Genomic DNA, 20715 nt, shown 5'->3' on the forward strand with positions numbered 1-20715 from the left:
TAGTCAGATATCCTGTCAACTCGTCTTGGCCGCGCGATCCGTCAGTTCCGCGCCTCAAGACCTCGACCCTGTCCTCACATCTCTCAGACACCAACCGCAATGCCACCAACGTCGCATCCTTGAGTGGACGCGCCAGGATGGGGCTGCTGGATAGGATTTTCCGAAGAGACTTGATTCTCAGGTTCATAGGTCTTGGGCTCGAGGCCCTGGATCGCAGCGGCGAAGTCGCTCGTTGCCATAGATTCTGCCGAAATGGCACTGTCGTCGTTGAGCCAGAGGCTGATGTCGAAGTCGTCGTTGAGGTTGAACGCGGGAGCGTCACCAACCATATTATCGTCGCCAATAATTGAGGAGTCGGATGAAGAGAGATACTCGTTTTCAAGGACATAGCGATCTGCGTCAAGGGACGTTGGCAAAAGGTCAGAGTTGCCAAGGCTGAAAGCAGCATCGCCTGGAAGGGCGGGAGCCAGGCCAAGGTTGGCGGCATCGAGGTTAGCGGCGCTGGGAACGACTTGGGCATCTCCGCCGACTTGTGACACTGCAGGTCGGACAACATCGCGGCAGGACGTTGTGTCAGGTCGGGAGAGATGCTTTCGGTCAGTTCCGGCTTGGCCTCATTCGATGGCTCCTGTTCGGCGATCTCTTCAAAGGATTCGGCCACTGGTGACAGAACAGGGGAGAGTGCTGTGGGATCGACAGTGGTGTTTGAAGATACTAGTCCATCAATAGGTTCGTGTGTGTGCTTAGAACCGAAAAGCTCCTGCGATAGTGAAGGGTTTACTCGGAAGGAGTCCAGGGCCGACGGTGAGTATGAGACAGCTCCAGACCGTCGGATTTGCTCGAGTTCACTCATGAGTTTGGCGTTGGCTTCTTGGGCCGCCATGAAGGCTTCCTCGAGCTCTTGATTTCTCTTCTCGAGAGCTTCGACTTCTTGTCTCTTCCGCTCGCGAGAAGACTGGGCAGCGCGGCGATTTCGGAGAACGCGCTCAACGCGGCGCTGCTCCTTTTCATCCTCAGTCTTGGCTCGTTTTCTGTTTAGAGTGTCAGTGGACTCATCGACAACATGCCTCAATGTGTCGCCATACCTAGGGGGGAGATTTGTCTTGGGCTCAGGGAGGACCTGACCCCACGACTTTCGCTTTTTGGTCGTCTTCTTCTCAGGGGCTGGAGATGGTGATGGCGTTGTCATATCCTCTTCTTGCTTGATCTGGGGCAGAGACGAGGGGATCTGGTCGTCTGTGTAAGATTTGGGGGTCATCATCTCCATTGGGTTCATGGTGGAAGTGGCACTGGGGGTGGTGACGTCGAAGAGCGATGTGAAGCCGTCCCCCGGAATTGACATTAGAGACTCGGTGGGCGAGTTTTGAAACTTGTCGATGGGCAAGGTTTGTTGGTACTCCATTTTGGGAGTTGTATGTTGGTTAATCCAGCTGTATGAAAGAAGCAGTTGTGGATGTTGACGATGTTGACGATATTCTCGATATCAGAGATGCAGTGGGAACGGGAGGGATAATAATGGGGATGGCCGTTTAGTATTAGACTTGCATAAAGTGCAGGCAGCGACGTTCCACCACGAGAATCACAAGACTCGATCAAGCAAGTGTGAGTCAGGGACTAGTCTTGATTGTCGTTGCCTTGTCAAAGATGATGAGTCAAGCAGGGATGGTAATGCAATGACGGAAAGGTGCACTCCAAGAGGATGTAAAGGACAGACTGTTCACTTGACAAAACGCTCTCTTCGTGACCAGTCGCTGAGTACGTGTCGGTTGGCTTGTGATTTCAGGACAGGTTGGATGGAGCGGACAGGCCCTCTTTATCTCTTGAGGACACGTTGAGAGTTTGGAGGGGCACAGCTCGGTAGATCGGGCAGCCTGAGGCACCAACCCCTGAAATAACACCCCCTGAACGTGTTTTGGGGACCCAAAGGGGGAAGGTGGCTCGGAAAGAACCCTTTGGGTGCCGGGATGCACTTGTCTCGCAAGCCAGCCCGGCCCATACTGGAACAGGCTTCAGGGGGCGCAAGAGAGCCACCAAGCGACACGCAGTCTTACTCCACCCGGGAAGGGAAAGGAAGGTACGAGGGCAGGAAGGGCAGGAAGGGAAGGGCTGGAGGGGAATGAAAACTCTCAACGCAACTGCAGGGGGGAAGGAGGGGGGCTAGGATGCTCTCCACAATCTTGTAGTCGAGTTCTAATTGGCGGAATGCAATTGACACAGCGCTTTCGGATCCATGGGCCGTTCGAGTTTCCAAAAAAAGGGGGTTGATCAATCGGAAGCTGTGAGACGCCCGCCGTTAGTTGACGGACACGGAGCCAACGCTGAACTGCGCTACAAGAGGTATGCCCGTTCTTTCTTTCTTTGTAGAGTGATCATGGCAGTAGCGGACCTAGTTGCTCCATGCGCCTCTATTCGATCATGGTGCGACGAGTTTGGTTGTACTTGTGGCAAATACACGCAAATGGAAAATGCCAATGGACAGCTTCGAGTTTCCGAGGCGGCGAGAATTAATTTTAGTCCGAGCTGCGATGCAATAAGAACAGGCTCAATAGACCAATTGTTAGTCGACTTCGTTTGCTACGTTACGCATGCCACGCCACACGGATCCAATAAGAGCCGCACTGATATGGATCAGCACAACACATCACACAGCACTTCAAAGTCATGGAATTCGTAAAGAAAGCCTACTCCTACTGTAGAGTGTAGGGTTTGCTTTCTTTGTTTTTTATGATTCAAGACGTGTTTTAACCCCTCTTTACCAACACCAACCTGGGAGGCTTAGTTACTTGCAGTAGGAGTCAAAGGTCTGCACTACACTGCACAATGACGAGATCACCTCATCCTCCAAAAATGGAAACCAAGGAAGATGAGCGAGCGAGACCGAAAGAAATGGGTACGACTACACTTCGCACACAGTCAGGTCAGCCTCTGTAAGCTCGTAAGCTCTCCACAAAGGCCGAGTTGATCTCCACCACTCCATCCAAGCCACGCCAACTCGACAGAGGGAGAGAGGGTTAATGCAGGGCAGTGATACTATCGACGGTGACGATAATTGTGGTCAGCAAGGGAGACAGCATTTCATAACCATAAACTTAAACCGGAGTAGTAGATGCATCTCATGTATCAACTGGTATGTGGCTACAAGAATCTCAATAGTCCTGTATACCTAGGTAGTAGTAAGCATTCAATTTGCAAAGTCAGCCGCCCTCAAGACTTAAGCAACGGCCTGAATACCTCCTTTCTGGGTACCTGTAAAGTCTATTGCTGGTACTCCCTGATTCAATGCGCACGTTATCACCGAGCTCGACCGCCTCTCACTACCTAGGTACTGGACAAACCATGTACTTCACGCATACGCATGCGCATGCACACCTCGTAAGACGACCACGTCTCTTTGCTCCCGATCAGCAGTGATATCTTGAGTTAGATACAGAGAGGGCTGATGCTGACCGACCAAGCGACTCAACAGTACGACAGTGGACCTTCTCTCATGCGTGTTCCAATAATAAAAGAATCTACCACCGGCCGTGCCGGGGACGTAGCCGTCAACACCAAAACAAACGAAAAAAAGCCCACCATTACTACCACCTCCTCGTTTTGTTTCGCTCGCTCTCGCTGACTAGCTGGCTAAAAATGTCTAGAATCCCAAAGATATCCACCAGAAACCCCATCATTGCCATCATTGAGTGAACTGCACCCAACAAGCTGCCTTCATTACTTGCCGAAACTAGGACAATTATTATTAGGTTTAATTTGAGTTCGACTGACGCCGGCACTGATATCACATTGCCCAGATAGATGGGTAACGTAGCACCTGACAGATGAGATCTGATACGTATCATATTCAACCAAAGTATCGGGAATGCCCTCGTCTGATAGTCTGAATATCCGCACTAAGATTACCGAAAACCACAACAGGCGTCAATCCTACGCCATCCGACAAACATCTCGCCAGTTATTACTAGCTCCGCCTGGTGTCTGGGTCTAGTTATCGTATACGTCCGCGAACCAAACAAAGAGAGGCTTTTTTTGGCTTCTGCAAAGTTCAGCTTTGGTTTTTCAAGCCTCAATACCCATCAATATTTACCTATTGAGAAGCTGCACATACATACATGCCTCGGTACCTAGGTAGTAAGGAAACAGCCATATGCGTTTTCCCATGACCGCCATTTGCCAAAAATTCGGTCAGGCTCCCTACTCCATCCTGCAATGCATCTATCCATCGGATTTCATCCCCGGCGCTTGGAATGTGAAGCTACATGTACATACATTCATAGCTGGCCAGCCATGCACTGCATGCAGTTGGGATTTAGGGATGGGGCCCCTTTTCTTGGCGGAACTGATTAACCCAGCCTGGGTACGTATCTACATATACAGGCAGGCAAAGTTAAAGAGAATCTCATCAAGCGAGCGGGAATCTAGGCGAATCTATCTACCAGCCGCCAGTAAAACACAAAAAGGACAAGGGCTCCCATCCTGAGACACGGAAGGGAGAGACATGCCAACGGTCACAGACGAGACGCAAAATGCTTCAAGGCTGTCGAGTAACTAGCTAATTGAGACTGCACTGCATCGCCATTAATTATTTGTTTCTCGTTTCTCGTTTCTCATGTCTCATCTGTCTCAAGAGTATTTGTCACGTTTCATATTGAGTTTAATGATCTTCACGTTTCCTGTTCCCTACCTCGCCAGAAGCCAGGCCCAGGCTTAGTACGTATGCTGTACATATGTACTCTAGTACTCTATATTGGAGAGGTTGGTCCAGCTAACCCTGATCTTCAAGAACCCCTTTCTCAATCCCTTCTATTGCCTAGGAATGCTCCTCGCGCGAAAGGACCCTGACGGTCACTTTGGACTAGGTAGATCCTGTTCCAGCTTTCCTCGTACCCCTGTCTCTCCCTCCCCCGCTTCTGCCACCGTACTAAGAAGCGATGATCGTTCCAGCGAGTCTTTTTACAATACTTTGACGACAGAATCGCACATCGAGCGGTCGGTTCATTTTACTCCATTCCAAACACAGCTCTCAACTCTGTAACCCCTGGTCGGTAATATCGAGACTCATATGAGCTTAATTGAGTCGATTAATCTCGAGCCCCATTGCCGGATATTATTTCATCTCGACGCTATGTATTATCGTGGAAACTCATCTCATACGCCTCCATATTGTATCAGGTTTGCCGGGCCCACCCCTGTGATAAAGAAGTAAATGGAAGCACTATGAACCCGCTTCACTCTTGAGATGAGACATTCGTTTTCGATTGTCCATATGAACAACTTTTCCATCTCGAAAATACTCTTGTCTCTTGCCTTCTAATCAGCCAAAAACTTGTGCGATGTCGCATTGATCACCCTCAAGCCTATGTTGCCGCTCAGCCTCCTCTAGCTCTATATATTTAGCACTCGAGCGTTCAAACACTACGGTACCACCCGTTTTTCCTTGGCTAGACTGTTAGGGCCAGACACTGAGCAAGGCGAATCCCGATTGCCCGAACCTGGCTTGGGCTTGTTTGTGACTACGTACAGGTATGTAGGTGGCTCTGTGAAATGCTGTCTTTCACGTAGCATAGTTGTTAGCGTCCCTTTACGGCAAGTGACTTGCGAAATGTTGGCATACTGATGATGAAAACGGTTCGATCGTCAGTTGATATGATATGATATATGCTTACCCAGTAACAAGTTTAAGAATGTGTAGTTTGGGCATACTGGACTTAACGCTGCACCGCTTGTAGTGATTGAATGGCGTTTTGAACTGATTAGGTATAACTTATTACTGTGTTCATTTTACAGGCCGTATTCCGGAAATTCTCAAGCGATGCAATCAGTGAAAAATGTCTATGAGGCTGACGATTAAGATAATTTGCCTGTGTAGGCACCCTGTTCTACACATAGATATTTGTTGTATTTGTCGTCCTATTTACCTCGATCATTGAACTCCATTTAGAATTAAGTTGATTACATCCTTAACATCATCTCATTCACAATCCGAGTGCAAGTCTGTTCACGAAAGCTATTGATTGAGTTGAGTCTCTGACTCAAGAACAGAATTAATTACCTGCCTACCCTGAATCACCCTTCAGTGGCAGTCTCTGCGCAGAACGAAAAAGAAGGGGAGAAAAAAAAACCAATAATCCGATTCCGTTGGGTTGCGTCATTCGCCCGCTTCCCCATCCTGTCTGCGTAGCGCCCCGCAACTTACTTATCGCGGGTCTGATTCTAGGCTTTCGGCGGTTCCATGTCAACCTAAAACACTCACATGACATTAACTGCCTCTTCTTACCTCAACTCGCAACTGCAAAATCCACGCTCGACAATTTCCGCCATCGACCTATCCATTTTGCGCCCGAAATAAAGAAGAACCCACCCTTTGGCCCACAATGTCGAACCGTCAGATGGCTCGCGATATGCAGGTAGAGTTTCAGGCTCGATTCCAAGCCAAACAGGCTCGTCGCGAGGCCCAAAAGGCCGCCAAGCAAGACCCCATCCTCAAGAAGCAGATACAGGATCTCCTCAAGAAGGGTGAGACCCAGAAGGCGTACCAGAAGGCCAAGATGCTTCTCTCCAAGCAGGCACTCGCTCAGCAGATGGACCAAATGGCCGACATGGCTGAGCTGTCTGCTGCACAGATCCAGGCCAACAACTCGATGAACCGAATGACCCAGATGATGGCCCAATCATCACGAACTATGAACGTCGCCCAGAAGAACACCAACCCCGAAAAGGTCAGTCTATCTGCGATTTCCTGCCGTCAAGCTAGATCTAACAACCGGCGCAGACCCTTGTTACCCTCGAGCAGTTCAAGCAGCAAAACGAAGAATACGCCATGTCCAATGGCATCTACCAAGACGCTATCACCCAGTCCACCTCGACGCAGGTTGGCGAGGACGCTGTCCACGAGCTCCTCGGAAAGTTGGCTGATGATGCTGGCCTTGAGCTCAGCAAGGAACTCAACCAAGCGACTCCTTCAACCGCCGAGCCCGCGCAGACTAATGAGCCCAGCGCTGAAGAGGAAGATAAACTTCAGCAGAGGCTGCGAGCTCTGCGAGCATAATTTCCATATTGTAGAACTTGTCAGTTCAGGGGGACCTTGACATCTTCTTCCATGCGGCAATGATACAAGATGCATGGCAGTCGACTCTCAAGGTTTTTGTTTTTGTTTTTTTCTGGTTACGGTTTGGCGTTGGGGTTTTTCGGGAGGCGACATGAATTCATCTCTAATTTGAGAACAATGCGAGTCTTCCAACAATTACGAATACACACATTAGATAGGGCCACTTCTTCCACATCTTCATTTTCATGGCTATAACGTATATGGGACACACACACACACTGCTGCATCCAACAGTTCTCTCATCCATGATACCTGTAGATATTACACTCGCTACAAACTCGACAAGCAGGGTGTACTCCATCCCAATGCTGAGCCTACATGTAAAGACTTGCCACTGCTGTGATGTCCCTCTTGATCATTTCCTGAGCCTGCTGCATCTTCTGGTACAGTTCTGGGTCACCCACGATTCTGGCTGCATTCTTCACCTCACGACATGTCTCGTCTAGTCGTGTAATCGTTCGCACAATAGTACCCTCCAGAACGTCGGTCAAGCCGGTGATGTTCTTAAAGCTCATGCCCCGAGCCCATTCGTACACCACTTCCATGAGGCCGAATCGTGGTCGAGACACGAAATCGTTGGAGTCATCAGCAGATTGGATCACCTGCAATCGAGTTTGTACGTCGTTGACCTTTTCGGAAATAGAGACAATGGTTTCTTTTCCACGCTCGAGGTTGCCAGTTAAAGACGGTTCCATGTCGGTCTTTTCTTGGAACACAAAAGCGGACAACAGGGCGGCAATTTCGGCTGGTTCGTAGTCGGCAAGAACGTTGTCGAGAATGAGTTCAGTGAGAACCAACTCATCACCGGAATGGACTTCACACGCAACCTTGCCCTTGAGCTGAATGCGAGTGGCGTCATCAATGAAGCCAAGCTCCTTAAGCACTTGGACTCGCTGCTCGTAATCGGGCAGAAGTTGCAGATTCTGGTCCGATAGCGACTGCTTCAGCTGAGAGATATGTTCCTTAATGAGCCACTCATCGTGACACATAGCGAACTATTATAATGGTTAGGTCGACAAGTCAGCCGCACAGGGAGGTTTACACTTACATGCTTCAAAAACTCCGAGCACTTCTCTGCAGGTGAGTCCGATATCGTCTTAATCAAGCCAACCCTCGTCTCTACAATCTCCTGAAGTTGTAATTGCTTGATTCGAGACAAATCAAGCTCTTCCAATCTGTCATCCCATGAGCCACATAGTTCTTGGAGGCGATCCTTCGCTTGATGGTAACCATCTCCACCCTGGAAGATCTCAGGGACGATGCCCTTTGTTACCCATCTTGTAAGGCATTCTACGTCGCTCAGAGGGACATGAAGAGTTTTAGTTTGCACTCGCTTCTTGCTCTTTGGGAGCTCATGGAAGTATTTTCGGAAAGTAGGAACGAATGGAAGCTGGTCGGTGGCATCGCGTCGGTCTCGAAGGGACTTAATGGCGCATATATGGAGTGTTGGATCTTCCGAAGTGCCCTTGTTGCTAATTCCATCTGCCAGAAGAATGCCAACTGAGCGAATACCATCCCAATTAAACACCACAAGGCGGTGCTGGGAGAACATTCTTCGTCCTATAGGGATGGCCAATAGGCCCTTGTATAGGTCGAATGTGAGCCTTTTGAAGTCCTGAGATGCTTGGTGGCATTCGTCCATTGAAACATCACATATCTCACAAGAGTCCCGCTTGACTTTGGCCAGATCTGCTTGTGCTAGTTTCACATCCTTCTCATGCTCGGGAAGCAACTGCTGAGTGGCATGTTCAGAGAAACTGCGCTTGATCATCTCCTCAATCTTCAATGCTTCTACTCGAAGGAGGTTCAGGATCATGTTGTATGTCAACCGGAATTGCGAGCGTAGTTTTGAGGGCTCTCCCAAGATCATGTTGCGCAGGTCTGCAACGGGAGGTGCATCGTCGAGACCCCCTGGTGGTACGATAATGACAGATCCAACAGTGTCCAAACCACGACGACCAGCTCGACCAGCCATTTGAGTGTACTCTCCAGGTAGCAAATTCCGGAATGAATGTCCGTCGTGTTTGCGGTATCCCGAGAAGACCACTGTGCGTGTAGGAAGATTCAGGCCCATAGCGAACGTTTCTGTGGCAAACAGTACTTTCACCAGTGTCTGAGCAAACAGGATTTCGACCAATTCTTTGACAATGGGCAACAGTCCACCATGGTGAACAGCTATGCCTCTGCTCAACAGTTCCCTTAGCCTGACAATCTGCGGAAGCTGTCTATCATCTGGTTTCAGCCGCGCGACTGACTTTTCGATGATCATGTGAATATGGCTTTTCTCGGATGCTGTGCAGAAATCTTGGTTACTGAGGGCATCAGCGTTCTCTTCGCATCGCTTCTTCGAAAACACGAAGATACAGGCTGGAAGCAGGGTCTGCTTCTTGAGGTATTGAACGAGATGAACCCAGAGGTTCTTGTCCTGCGCAACAGATGTGAAACCACCTGCACGGCCGCCACGACCCATATGACCAGGCGCATGACTTGCACGGGGTGGACCTCCGCGACCACGCTGTTGATTGCCTCCTCTTTGCTGTTGTCCCCCACCTCGCCCTCCTCGTTGAGTACCGCCGCGTTGGTTGCCACGAGGGTTACCTCCACGCGTAGCAACGGTAGTTTCTGCAGGTTTTTGCTTATCCCTTCCCTGAATAGCAAAGTGTGCATCTTTCCAACCCTTTTCGATGAACTTCTTTTCCGAATCCACAATCTTATGGATGTCTTTCCCAGCCCAAAGGTAATGTTCAAGAGGCACAGGTCTCTTTGGGGTAGAGATAACGTAGATATCCTTTTGTTTCGTCCGTCCGACCCACGAGGCAAATTCTTTAGTGTTCGGAACAGTCGCTGACAGCAGGATGAGTGACACGTGCTCGGGCAACATTATGATAACTTCTTCCCAGACAACACCTCGTTCAAAGTCGTTGACGTAGTGGACTTCATCAAAGATGACGAACTCGACATCTCGAATAATATCAGCTCCTCGATAAAGCATGCTTCGAAGAATTTCCGTCGTCATGATCAGGCAGCTGGCTTCAGGGTTGATCTGAACATCACCAGTGAGGATGCCCACCTCATCAAACGTTTGTCGGAAATCGCGGAACTTTTGGTTGCTCAATGCTTTGATCGGCGAGGTATAAATTGCTTTCGTCATATGCTTAGCAGCCAGTGCAATCGCATACTCTGCCACGACAGTCTTGCCAGCTGAGGTATGTGCTGCAACAAAAACCGAATCGCCGTTTTCCAGGTGGTATACCGCTTCCTTTTGAAAAGTGTCGAGTTCAAATGGCCATTCTCTAGCCATATCAGGTACGAGCTCTCTGAAATTGGACATGTCATGATTGATGTCAACCATGTGCGCCCACTCACGACCAGCTTTGCGAGCACTCGAAGCTGCGAGGACTCCATGGGGCTCCAGAGCAGGGAATTCTACCGGCAAGATGTCGTCGATATCATCCCCATCCTCTCCGGAGTCTGCATTTGGCTCTGGCGTAGCGGTGTCTGGTGAAACTTCATCGTCACCCTTGGGGCCAACCCTGGCTTCCTCGGGTTCCTCCTCGAGCACTTCCTTGATAGCATTCGCATCCTCTTGGCTAATACTTGTCTTTTTCTTCGCGAAGTCGATACCTCGGCTCATTCCAGGAGCAATCTCCAACAGTCCACCTTCGGCGCCGAGTTGTATTACTCGTTCCAGTTTGTTCCCAGTACTGCCTGGCTCTGCGATACCCCCTGTGTGAACTGAGTCCTCGAATGCTGCTGTCGCTTCAATACCTTCAAGACCACCAGGCGCGAACGGGAAGAAGCCGGCAGCACCCCTCACAAAGTCGGCGCGATTCGCAGGCTTTCTAGAAAGACTGGTCGAGTTCTTGGCTGTGGCACTGTTTGCAGGGACTGTAACGTTCTTGTAGCCTGTAACGCGACCCTCCAATCCATGACGCTGAAATCTGGTTAGTGTTCGAGTATGTGGTGGTGCAACTTTGTATAGAGATGTGTAGTCGGCCTCGAAGTCCCATCGCTGTTGTAAACGGTTCAGCCATTCCGGTGAGAAGTCTGGCGAAGGCGAGAGGAGAAGCTGCTCTAGATGACGCTTGAGCGCCTCAGGATCCTGGATTGAAGGTTGACGCTGGCCGATTTCTTGAGCTTCTCCCTCAAGGAGAGCATCGATAGCAGCCATTCCCATTAAATTCTGACGACGTCAGGTGCAATCAATGCCGTATTATTTTCCCTTGTCGTTGTGATGGTCAAGATCCAAGTGATGGAAGCTCCAAGTTAGAAATGCCCCACCATTGACGTTGGTGATTCTGACATTCATGGCGGGACATTGATGGCAGCTTGTAACTTTCAACTTGCAGCTCCACTTCACTTACCCTGTAGTGCTTGCACTGAACAGCGTGGGGTTTTGATTATTGATTGAAACACCGATATTTATTCACCAACGGAATTCGAGATTTTGATTGAAAGGCCTCACCCGTGAGATGCTGAATCTTTGAGTCGAGATTCGAAACTCAATTATGTTACGGAAACAAGCGTGTAGCTACCCATATGTACCCAGTGTTGTCCTCTCAGGTTGAGCATGTCGTAAAACTGGCAATTCACCATCTATTTAAAGCACATATATGAATTGGTAGATCATTAATAAGACGGGTGCCGTGCCCTGAATATACATGGCAACACGCGATAAAATTACATTTCCTTTCCTTCCGCACGTCTATCAAAGGTAGTGTCCATCAAATACGCCAATTGGATCAGATTTTCATCTGTGTCTCAATCCCGATTATCACAACGAGCAGCGTAGGACATGCACTGCCACGCTGGGCACATTAACATGGGCGCTGTCCTGATGTGTGCAAGCAGATGGACCGGATTCTTTCTCAGCACTCATTTCTCTCTCCTTTTTTTCTTACAGGCGAAGGACCTTGGCAGCGTAGTCCTCAATCAACTTCTCAGTAGGGAAGGACATCTCCTCGAGCTTCTGAGCGTACGGAGTAGGGACCTCGGCGCCAGTAACTCGAGCAGCGGGGGCATCGAGATAGTCGAAACCGTACTCCATTGTCAGGGCAAGGATCTCGGATCCGACACCGAAGGCAGGGTAGCCAGACTCGACGGATAGAAGACGGTGTGTCTTCTTAACGGACTGGATGATGGTCTCAACATCAAGAGGCTTGATGGATCGCAGGTTGATAACCTCGGCCTCAACGCCGTACTTCTTCTTGAGGTTCTCAGCGGCAATCAGAGACTGGCCGACAGTGCGGCTGAGGGACACGATGGTCAAGTCCTTGCCGGATCGCTCAATCTTGGCCTTGCCGAAGGGAATAACGAAGTCGTCCTTCTGGGCAGCCTCGGACATGGGGAAGCTCTGACCATACATCAACTCGTTCTCGAGAACAACGACAGGGTTAGGGTCACGGATGGCGGCCTTCAAGAGACCCTTGGCATCCTCGGCGCTCCAGGGAGAAACGACCTTGAGACCGGGAATGCTGCCGTACCAGGCGGAGTAGTCCTGGGAGTGCTGAGCAGCAACACCAGCAGCAAAACCGTTGGGACCACGGAATGTGATGTTGCAGGGTTGGATGCCACCAGACATGTAGAGAGTCTTGGCAGCAGAGTTGATAACCTGATCGATAGCCTGCATGGCAAAGTTGAAGGTCATAAACTCACACTAACAAGGCAAAAGCGGTCAGGATTTGATTGAACATGACGAAGCAGGTGCTGAGATAACTTACAACGGGGTGAAGACCACTGAGGGCAGCACCGACGGCGAGACCACAGAAACCAGACTCGGTGATGGGAGTGTCGATGACACGCTTGTCGCCGAAGCGGTCGAGGAGACCCTTGGTCACCTTGTAGGCACCGTTGTATTGGGCAACCTCTTCTCCGAGGATGAAAACCTTCTCGTTCTGGTCGAGCTCCTCAGCGAGAGCCTCGTTGAGCGCATCTCGGACGGTGTACTCCTTGACGCCGGAGCTGTTGTCGGCGTAGGATCGGGTCTGGGCGGAACCGAAAACAACGGGTCGCGCAAGAGCAGCGCGGGTGATGGCAGACTGAGCAGCCGAAGGAGCAACGGGAGCGCGGATAGCTCGAGTCGAAGTAGCGAGGCGAGCTGCGGGTCGAAGAATGCGAGACATGATGTGCGTTTGTTGAACAGCCAATTGACCCAGAAGTCGAGAAGAGGAACGGTAGATTGTCGACGAGGACGAGAGAAGGAAACGTCAAAGGCAAGAAGCTGCAGAGAACAAGCTTCTCGTAATTCCCGAGTCGTCGACTTTGACGTGGGAATTAAAAATAGTGATGAGCTGAAGTTGGTGTTGAGAAATGAACAAGTCGGGTTGAGAGAGGGAATTTCACCGAAGAACGCTTCTGCTGGCCAGCTATCAGTTTTTTTTTGGGGCCAGTCGGTACGTATCGTGCCGGAACTGCGAGGTACCTAAGCCCTCACCAACTTTGGGTGACTAATGGTGTACCCGCTCTCCAAATCCCCCCGAGCGACCCTCCGTTGGTTCGGGCAGCTTTATCCCTCTTTGCTCCCCGCCTAGGTACAGAAGTACAGCCAACGCTTCGAAAGACCCTTGCCATTGAGCGAGTACGGCATTGTTTGGAAGGGTAGGCAGCCAACTAGACTAGTCAAAAGCGCCTATCAAAGCTTAGAACGCACCCTTTGCGACCCATCCAGACAGTCTGTTGGGGGGATCCAGGGGGGGACCATTCTGAACCCACCCCAAGGATTACCTAGTATGTAGAAAAAACGTGTGCACCAATTGTTTGTTGTCTATGGCGGTGTCGGAGAAACAGAGGAACCGCATCTTCAAATCACATCTGCATTCATCAATAGGTAAGATAAGGTAAGCTGACGGACGACCCAAACGATGGGTCACGGATAGTATAGTATCAACGACAAGAAAGATGAAATTGTATTGGTATGTTTATTACAATTATAAGCCAATAGTCCCCAAACTCCTCTGCCTTCTGGGTCCTATATATCCCGAGGCTAGCCACTTCATATGTATGTGCATCATCAGCCAGCATAATTCACTTCCTTTTTGACCCTCGTGAGAAATTGTTACTTGGAAATTTTGTTGTCATGAGCCTGTTTGTTTACGCAGCAGGCTTGCGAGCCACCATGAGGTACATGGGGGTGAAGAGCTTGTCCCGGCCACCAGCGACCAGACAGTCGGCAGCAAGAGCCAAGCTGTCAGCAGTCTTCTTGGTTCCGGCAGGGGCAAGCTTGAGGGTCTCGAGGAGACCAGCCAGACCGTGGGCGATGGTTCGACCCCAAGTGGTCATGCGCACAATGGTGAAGAAGTCACCGACAGACTGGACGTAGCGGAGCTCACCAGCCAGAGGCCAGTACCAGGGAAGGGTATCGGGGCGATCCGCAAGATCCTCGTGGTGGAGCATTTCGAAGCCAGAGTCGTGGATGGCAGCGATACCGTCAGAGACCTTGCACATGTTGGAGATACCATCACCCTGCTCGATACCCAATCGAATCTCACGGTGGCGGAGGTTGTCGTTGTCGTACTCGTCAGTCATGAGCCACTCGTACACACCGAAGACACCACCGGGCTTAAGAACACGGAAAATCTCGCTGTAGATGCCCTTGAGAGTGGGAGCGTGGACGGTGGCCTCAATGGCATAAACGGCATCGAAGCTGTTGTCGGGGAAAGACATTTGCTAACATGGGAATTAGCCTGCATCCAAGAGACTGAAGTTGTTGGAATTTACTAACCATGAAATCGCCCTTGACAAACTCAAGCTGGTTGGACAGGCCCTCCTTGAAGGCGTAGTGGGTGGCTCGCTCGATCTGGTAGTTGTTGTTGTTCAGGCCGGTAATATGAGCACCTGTGAACTTGGCGATCTCACGGGCGGGACCACCCACACCGCAACCGACATCAAGAACCTTCATGCCGTCCTTGATACCGATCTGGTGGGCAAGGTAGTGCTCATGACGGGCAATGGCCTGGTGAAAGGGCTCGCCTTGGGAGAATCGGCAGAAGTGGAAGGACTGGCCCCATCCGTATTCGTAGAGATCGGTAGCAAGGTTGTAGTAGCTGCGAGGTTTGAGTCAGTACTAGGCTTGGCAAATCCCTGAGACTGTTTGGGATACGATACAAGAAGTCAGGGGAGACAAAGACAGGAATCAGATCACTTACTGTCGGGTCAAAGTAGCGTACTCGGCTTGACGGGCCTGACCGCTGCGTTAGTCACCGCCATTGAAGAATAGGAGGGGCATGTGGAATGGGACTTACAGCTCGCTCCTCAGGAGTCTCGTTCTCTGCGGGCTTGTTATCCCAGTGCTTGAAGTACTCATCAACAGCAGCCTGCTTAGCAGCACCGCCCTTGCGGAACATGGCAGCAACACCACCTCGAGCCTGGGCTGAGGAGCCGTGCATGGCCTTGTTGAAGTCGGCATCGCGCTGGTGATCCTCGCGCTCGAGGTTGGTGTTTGATGAGGCAACCATGTTGAATATGGTGTGAAGTGTTGAAGTGAAAATGGAGACGAGGAAGATAAACAAGAGGTCAAAGGAGAAGAAGACAACAAGCGAATTGAAGATGTAGGGTTTGGAAAGTAGAAACTTTGAGGGAACGGGTTGGCTTTAATGGACTTGACGGGTTGTACAGTAGCAACAAATTTCAGGGCCTCCCCTGAGCTGCACAAGCCATCCCGTCTAAGGGCATCCAATCTCAATCGTGAATTGAGTAATATCCGTGCACTATACCTTATGGGTACTAGGTCCCCTGTCTATCGTTTAGGTTTGGGGTGATCCGAAAGAATACGATCAGAAGTAGTGAGGAGGGATCAACTCTCCACAACACCTCAAGACTCGACATACATGTGATGAAGAAAGACATGGACTTTTCTCACAATCCGTCAAGGAGACTCTGACTTGCTTCTGCATAATGCGAATATAATTATCCTTGTAGTTTTGCCGGCGCATTCGCCTCAGCTTGCGAATGGTTGGCGGTGAGTGTGCAGCTAACAGATAACGACGTAGATGCTCGCATATGTACTGTCAATTTGCGAGAAATGATACGAATACGAAAGCGTCTACGAGAACAAGTTACCAGCAACAACAACACTGTTGGAATATCAAGTCAAACCAAGACTATATGGTTCTAGTCACGGTGATTGCAAGACTCCGAGAAATATATCAAATTCCCTACCAGTTTCGATGAATCTGAGTTGCGGATTGCTGTCCTGACGTTATTCGTTTTCGTATACACACCGAGTTGAGTTAACTGCTACCCAAGAGACAAATATGCAGCATAATCTCTAGTAAGCGTACTGATGACGGCATTTTATGATAATCGATATATGCATGATCCTTCTAGATATCTTACACATCACGGCTTTGATTGAGCTTACAAGTCTGACCACTTGACCACCAAATAGAGACGGTACTTGTGAAGGTATAGACAGATACCCGCTCAAAAAAAAGTTATTGATGCTTATCGATAAGCGCGACCACTACAGCCCGTATCCCAAGCAGTACTTACTAAGGTACTAAGGTACCTGTACGGTATCCAACCTATAGCGGCCAACTCCGGCATTGTAGTTCGCTCTGAGCCCATTCTGTATTACATAAGGTGGCGGATGACCGAATTTCCACGCCTCAACACCAAAAGTCATCAATGTTAGCTTGAAGCTTTGCTGCGCATCCATCACTTCAAGTATCCGCCATGCCACCCCAGATCAAGCAAGATCTTAACCGCTCAGGATGGGAAACCACCGATTTCCCATCCGTTTGTGAGACGTGTCTCCCTGAAAACCCTTACGTTAAAATGCTCAAAGAGGACTATGGCGCCGAATGCAAATTGGTACGTTGACCGCGCGAATCCCTTTCGTGTGTTCGCAGCAACATAATGCTAACGCGGTGTATAATAGTGCACCAGACCTTTTACTGTCTTTGCTTGGAGCGCCACGCGCGCCAACGGTCGCAAGAAGCGAACCAACATTTGCCTAACCTGCGCGAGGCTCAAGAACTGCTGCCAGTGTTGCATGCTCGATCTTTCCTTTGGCCTTCCCATCGTCGTACGCGATGCCGCTCTCAAGATGGTCGCCCCCGGCCCTCAGTCCGACATCAACCGAGAATACTTTGCTCAAAATAACGAACAACTGATCGAGGAGGGAAAGGTCGGACAAGAGGAATACGAAAAGACAGACGAGAAGGCGCGTGAGCTGCTACGAAGACTCGCCAACAGCAAACCCTACTTCCGCAAAGGAAGGACTATTGAGGAGGGTGAAAGCTCCAAGAGCGGAAACGCAGCTGTTGGTGCTGGCCTCGGCGGTCCAGGCCCTATTCGAACGCGAGATTCCAAGGCTGCCGCAGCAGCGGGAGCTAAACCCGGTGGTAAGGGTCGTCAGGTGTTCCCAAGTGCTGCCCAGTTGCCTCCGAGTCCGCGCGACTGGCAACCCCCCGCCGACAAGAGTATCATGTCGCTTTTTGTGACTGGTATTGAGGACGACCTACCCGAGTACAAGCTTAGGGATTTCTTCAAGGCACACGGCAAGATCAAGAGCTTGGTCTGCTCACACATGTCACACTGCGCCTTTGTCAACTACGAAACTCGAGAGGCGGCCGAGAAAGCTGCGGAGGCATGCCAGGGTCGAGCTGTGATTGCTGGATGTCCGCTGCGGGTTCGATGGGGACAACCAAAGGCAATTGGTACTATGGATAAAGACCAAAGAAGTCAGATGCTGCGTGATGCCAGACAGCGCCAGGGAGGTTCTCAAGGTCAAGGCTCACGAGCAGCGGAGGGCAGTGGCGAGTCTACTAACCGGCCTGCGGCTCTCCCTGCCCCTGTGGCAGCACCTCCTGGAGCTTCTGATACCCCTGCCTACGCTGCTCTTTCTGGAGACTAGACGATGTCATGACTTTTTTTTAATTGATCATAAGGTAGATAGTCTAGCATGCTTTTGGAGTTTGGCGTCCGGAAAAGGGCATCATGGTAAGGCGGTCTTTAGCGAAAGGATAATTGATCATGGCGGTTGGGAAATGCTCGACGTAGGGATAGATGGGAGAAAAAGTGTAAGACTGGTCATTATTTTGGTTCACTTATTCCTCGGGGTATCATTACAGTAATGTTACAAATTGTACAATGAGACTAAGAGTTTCCTCTTATTGTTTACCACCACCGCAGCAGCCTCCCCCCATTGATCCTTTGCCAGCCGTCTTAATAGACTCGTTGTCGCCTCGCTCGATGTCTTCGTGTATTCGCAGCTCTACATTGCCAATTAGTCCGTGCGTAATAATAAAACACCCATCTCGAACTCACTGTAAGAATCTTTGCCATCCTCTATTCTTCGGCCCTGAACAACATTCTGGCGGAGAACCTTCGCAACTTCTTCGGCGTGCTTGATCGCTGCAGGAGCATCAGACGCATCGATCGTGGCCTTTTGACGGAACTCGTTACGGATCTGGAGCTGAGCTGCAGACAGGATAGGAGCGTCCCCTAAAGCACCAAATAGTCAGTACAGTCGAGACGTGGAGCTATCTCAACAGGAGTAAAACTCCCCGTTCGAATCTGGCATGATTGTATCAGTAGGTACCTTGGAAAGCAATACGCGCCGCGCGCATCAGGTGTCGGTAGGCATTGAGAGCCGGGACGGTAGTCATTTTGACTATTAAAGATTCTGGAAAGTGGGAGATTTCGAAACTTGAGGTCTGTGGAATTCCCGAGTCTATCGTGCTGGGGAATTGTCCGAGGTCGTTAGAGATGCTTTGAAATCGAGAGAGAAAAAAGCACAGTTCAACTTCAACTGGATTGGATGGATGGATGCTTCCAGTTGACGGTTCAGCGGGCGGAAATCATTGGATCAAACCGCCAGCAAGGTTACGATGTTCAGGGCGCCGGGCACTTGCAAGCACTAATTGCGGAATAGCGTAGGGCACCATCCCACTGTAACTAAGCCTAATCAAAATTATTTACCCATTGAATGCTTTACCCCGCCAATAATATTCATGGTGGGGGAAGTCGATGTAGCGCCATTGAAAAAAAATTATTACAGCCAAAAAACTGTCGGGAATTTTCTCTCTCCATCACCATCAAACCCACCCATCATATCATATAATGGCTTCTGTGGCTACTGTGACACTCCCCCTTCCCGCTCTTCCTAGCGGCTGGGCTGCCGACAAGGACTTCAAGGCTGTTGGCAAGCTCTCTGAGGCTACTCAGCGAAGCATCGAGCCTGTCGGCCCTCACTTCCTCGCCCACGCTCGACGGGCCCGTCACAAGCGTACCTTTTCTGAGGACGACCGAATCCAGGCCCAGGAGAGCGCCAAGAATGTCGAAGATGGCGATGTCAGCGACGAGAGCGAGCCTGAGGACCCCATGATGCTTCAACGTGAGGCCAAGGACTGGAAGGTACGTAATTATCGATGTGCATTTTAGTTCTTTTGTTAACGCATGTACCTCTAGACCCAGGACCACTACAAGATTCTTGGTATCTCCAAGTACCGCTGGAGGGCTACTGAGGACCAGATCAAGAAGGCCCACCGCAGGAAGGTTCTTAAGCACCACCCCGATAAGAAGGCTGCCCAGGGTCGTGTCGACGACGATCAGTTCTTCAAGTGTATCCAGAAGGCTACCGACGTCCTACTTGATCCTGTAAAGCGCCGTCAGTTCGACTCCGTTGATGAGGAGGCTGAAGTCGAGCCCCCAACCAAGAAGCAGCTCCAGAAGGCCGACTACTACAAAGCCTGGAGCAAGGTCTTCAAGTCCGAGGCTCGTTTCTCCAAGACTCACCCTGTCCCCTCCTTTGGAAGTGCCGACGCCACCAAGGAGCAGGTCGAGGACTTTTACAACTTTTGGTACAACTTCGACAGCTGGCGAACCTTCGAGTACCTTGATGAGGAGGTCCCCGACGACAACGAGAACCGTGACCAGAAGCGACACCAGGAGCGCAAGAACACCAACGCTCGCAAGAAGAGAAAGGTCGAGGACAACGCTCGTCTCCGCAAGTTGCTAGACGATGCTTCAGCTGGCGATGAGCGTATTAAGCGTTTCCGACAGGAAGCCAACGCCTCTAAGAACAAGAAGCGTCTCGAACGTGAGGCCGCTGAGAAGAAGGCCAAGGAGGACGCCCAGGCTGCCAAGGAAGCTGAGGAGAAGGCTGCCAAGGAGGCCGAGGAGAAGGCCAAGGTCGACCGTGAGTCTTCCAAGAAGGCTAAGGAGGCTGCCAAGAATGCTGTCAAGAAGAACAAGCGTGTGCTCAAGGGATCCGTCAAGGACGCCAACTACTTCGCTGCCGGCGAGCCCACACCTGCCGATATCGACTCCGTCCTTAACGATGTCGAGACCATCCAGGGCAAGATTGACCCCGATGAGATCGCTGCTCTTGCTGGCAAGCTCAACGGCCTCAAGGTCGCCGACGAGATCAAGGCTGTCTGGACCGGCGAGACCAAGAGACTTGTCGAGGCTGGCAAACTCAAGGATGGTGACATCAAGGTCTTGGCTTAAGCGATGCGTTTAATGTGATTGGAGAAAACGTTTGTGGGATTGTCATGATAGGCTCTAGATAAAATAGAAACGACGTTATGGATTCTAGATTAAAATGAGAAGAGCTGTATACCGCGGTCGGGCTACATTCTATTTACTCATGGCTACCGGCCTTTTTC

At 50.4% G+C, this 20715-nt stretch overlaps 8 protein-coding genes across 8 annotated transcripts, besides 1 other annotated feature; 3 read left to right on the top strand and 5 right to left on the bottom strand.

The window, feature by feature from the left end:
* Positions 1 to 83: 83 nt before the first annotated feature.
* On the bottom strand, positions 84 to 1402 carry FPSE_05614 (uncharacterized protein; the record flags this gene model as incomplete). The annotated part of the gene is made up of 3 exons (XM_009258732.1): positions 84 to 501; positions 552 to 1031; positions 1086 to 1402. 3 exons carry the CDS (start codon positions 1400 to 1402, stop codon positions 84 to 86), a joined length of 1215 nt encoding a protein of 404 aa, XP_009257007.1.
* Positions 1403 to 2058: 656 nt separating this feature from the next.
* Positions 2059 to 2122: a repeat region.
* A 4249-nt stretch (positions 2123 to 6371) lies between these two features.
* On the top strand, positions 6372 to 7045 carry FPSE_05613 (uncharacterized protein; the record flags this gene model as incomplete). The annotated part of the gene is made up of 2 exons (XM_009258731.1): positions 6372 to 6716; positions 6770 to 7045. The coding sequence occupies 2 exons, from the start codon at positions 6372 to 6374 to the stop codon at positions 7043 to 7045; spliced, it is 621 nt and encodes a 206-aa protein (XP_009257006.1).
* Positions 7046 to 7419: 374 nt separating this feature from the next.
* FPSE_05612 (uncharacterized protein) lies at positions 7420 to 11276 on the bottom strand (the record flags this gene model as incomplete). The annotated part of the gene is made up of 2 exons (XM_009258730.1): positions 7420 to 8100; positions 8154 to 11276. The coding sequence occupies 2 exons, from the start codon at positions 11274 to 11276 to the stop codon at positions 7420 to 7422; spliced, it is 3804 nt and encodes a 1267-aa protein (XP_009257005.1).
* A 726-nt stretch (positions 11277 to 12002) lies between these two features.
* On the bottom strand, positions 12003 to 13227 carry FPSE_05611 (uncharacterized protein; the record flags this gene model as incomplete). Its single annotated transcript, XM_009258729.1, has 2 exons — positions 12003 to 12761; positions 12826 to 13227. The coding sequence occupies 2 exons, from the start codon at positions 13225 to 13227 to the stop codon at positions 12003 to 12005; spliced, it is 1161 nt and encodes a 386-aa protein (XP_009257004.1).
* A 967-nt stretch (positions 13228 to 14194) lies between these two features.
* Positions 14195 to 15558, bottom strand: FPSE_05610 (uncharacterized protein; the record flags this gene model as incomplete). Its single annotated transcript, XM_009258728.1, has 4 exons — positions 14195 to 14770; positions 14826 to 15147; positions 15250 to 15284; positions 15346 to 15558. 4 exons carry the CDS (start codon positions 15556 to 15558, stop codon positions 14195 to 14197), a joined length of 1146 nt encoding a protein of 381 aa, XP_009257003.1.
* Positions 15559 to 16777: 1219 nt separating this feature from the next.
* FPSE_05609 (uncharacterized protein) lies at positions 16778 to 17960 on the top strand (the record flags this gene model as incomplete). The annotated part of the gene is made up of 2 exons (XM_009258727.1): positions 16778 to 16915; positions 16983 to 17960. 2 exons carry the CDS (start codon positions 16778 to 16780, stop codon positions 17958 to 17960), a joined length of 1116 nt encoding a protein of 371 aa, XP_009257002.1.
* Positions 17961 to 18216: 256 nt separating this feature from the next.
* On the bottom strand, positions 18217 to 18714 carry FPSE_05608 (uncharacterized protein; the record flags this gene model as incomplete). The annotated part of the gene is made up of 3 exons (XM_009258726.1): positions 18217 to 18320; positions 18374 to 18550; positions 18648 to 18714. 3 exons carry the CDS (start codon positions 18712 to 18714, stop codon positions 18217 to 18219), a joined length of 348 nt encoding a protein of 115 aa, XP_009257001.1.
* A 454-nt stretch (positions 18715 to 19168) lies between these two features.
* On the top strand, positions 19169 to 20557 carry FPSE_05607 (uncharacterized protein; the record flags this gene model as incomplete). The annotated part of the gene is made up of 2 exons (XM_009258725.1): positions 19169 to 19462; positions 19517 to 20557. 2 exons carry the CDS (start codon positions 19169 to 19171, stop codon positions 20555 to 20557), a joined length of 1335 nt encoding a protein of 444 aa, XP_009257000.1.
* Between the last annotated feature and the right edge of the window lie 158 nt (positions 20558 to 20715).

The sequence above is a fragment of the Fusarium pseudograminearum genome, chromosome 2 (assembly GCF_000303195.2).
Source record: "Fusarium pseudograminearum CS3096 chromosome 2, whole genome shotgun sequence".
Classification (NCBI taxonomy): Eukaryota; Fungi; Ascomycota; class Sordariomycetes; order Hypocreales; family Nectriaceae; genus Fusarium; species Fusarium pseudograminearum.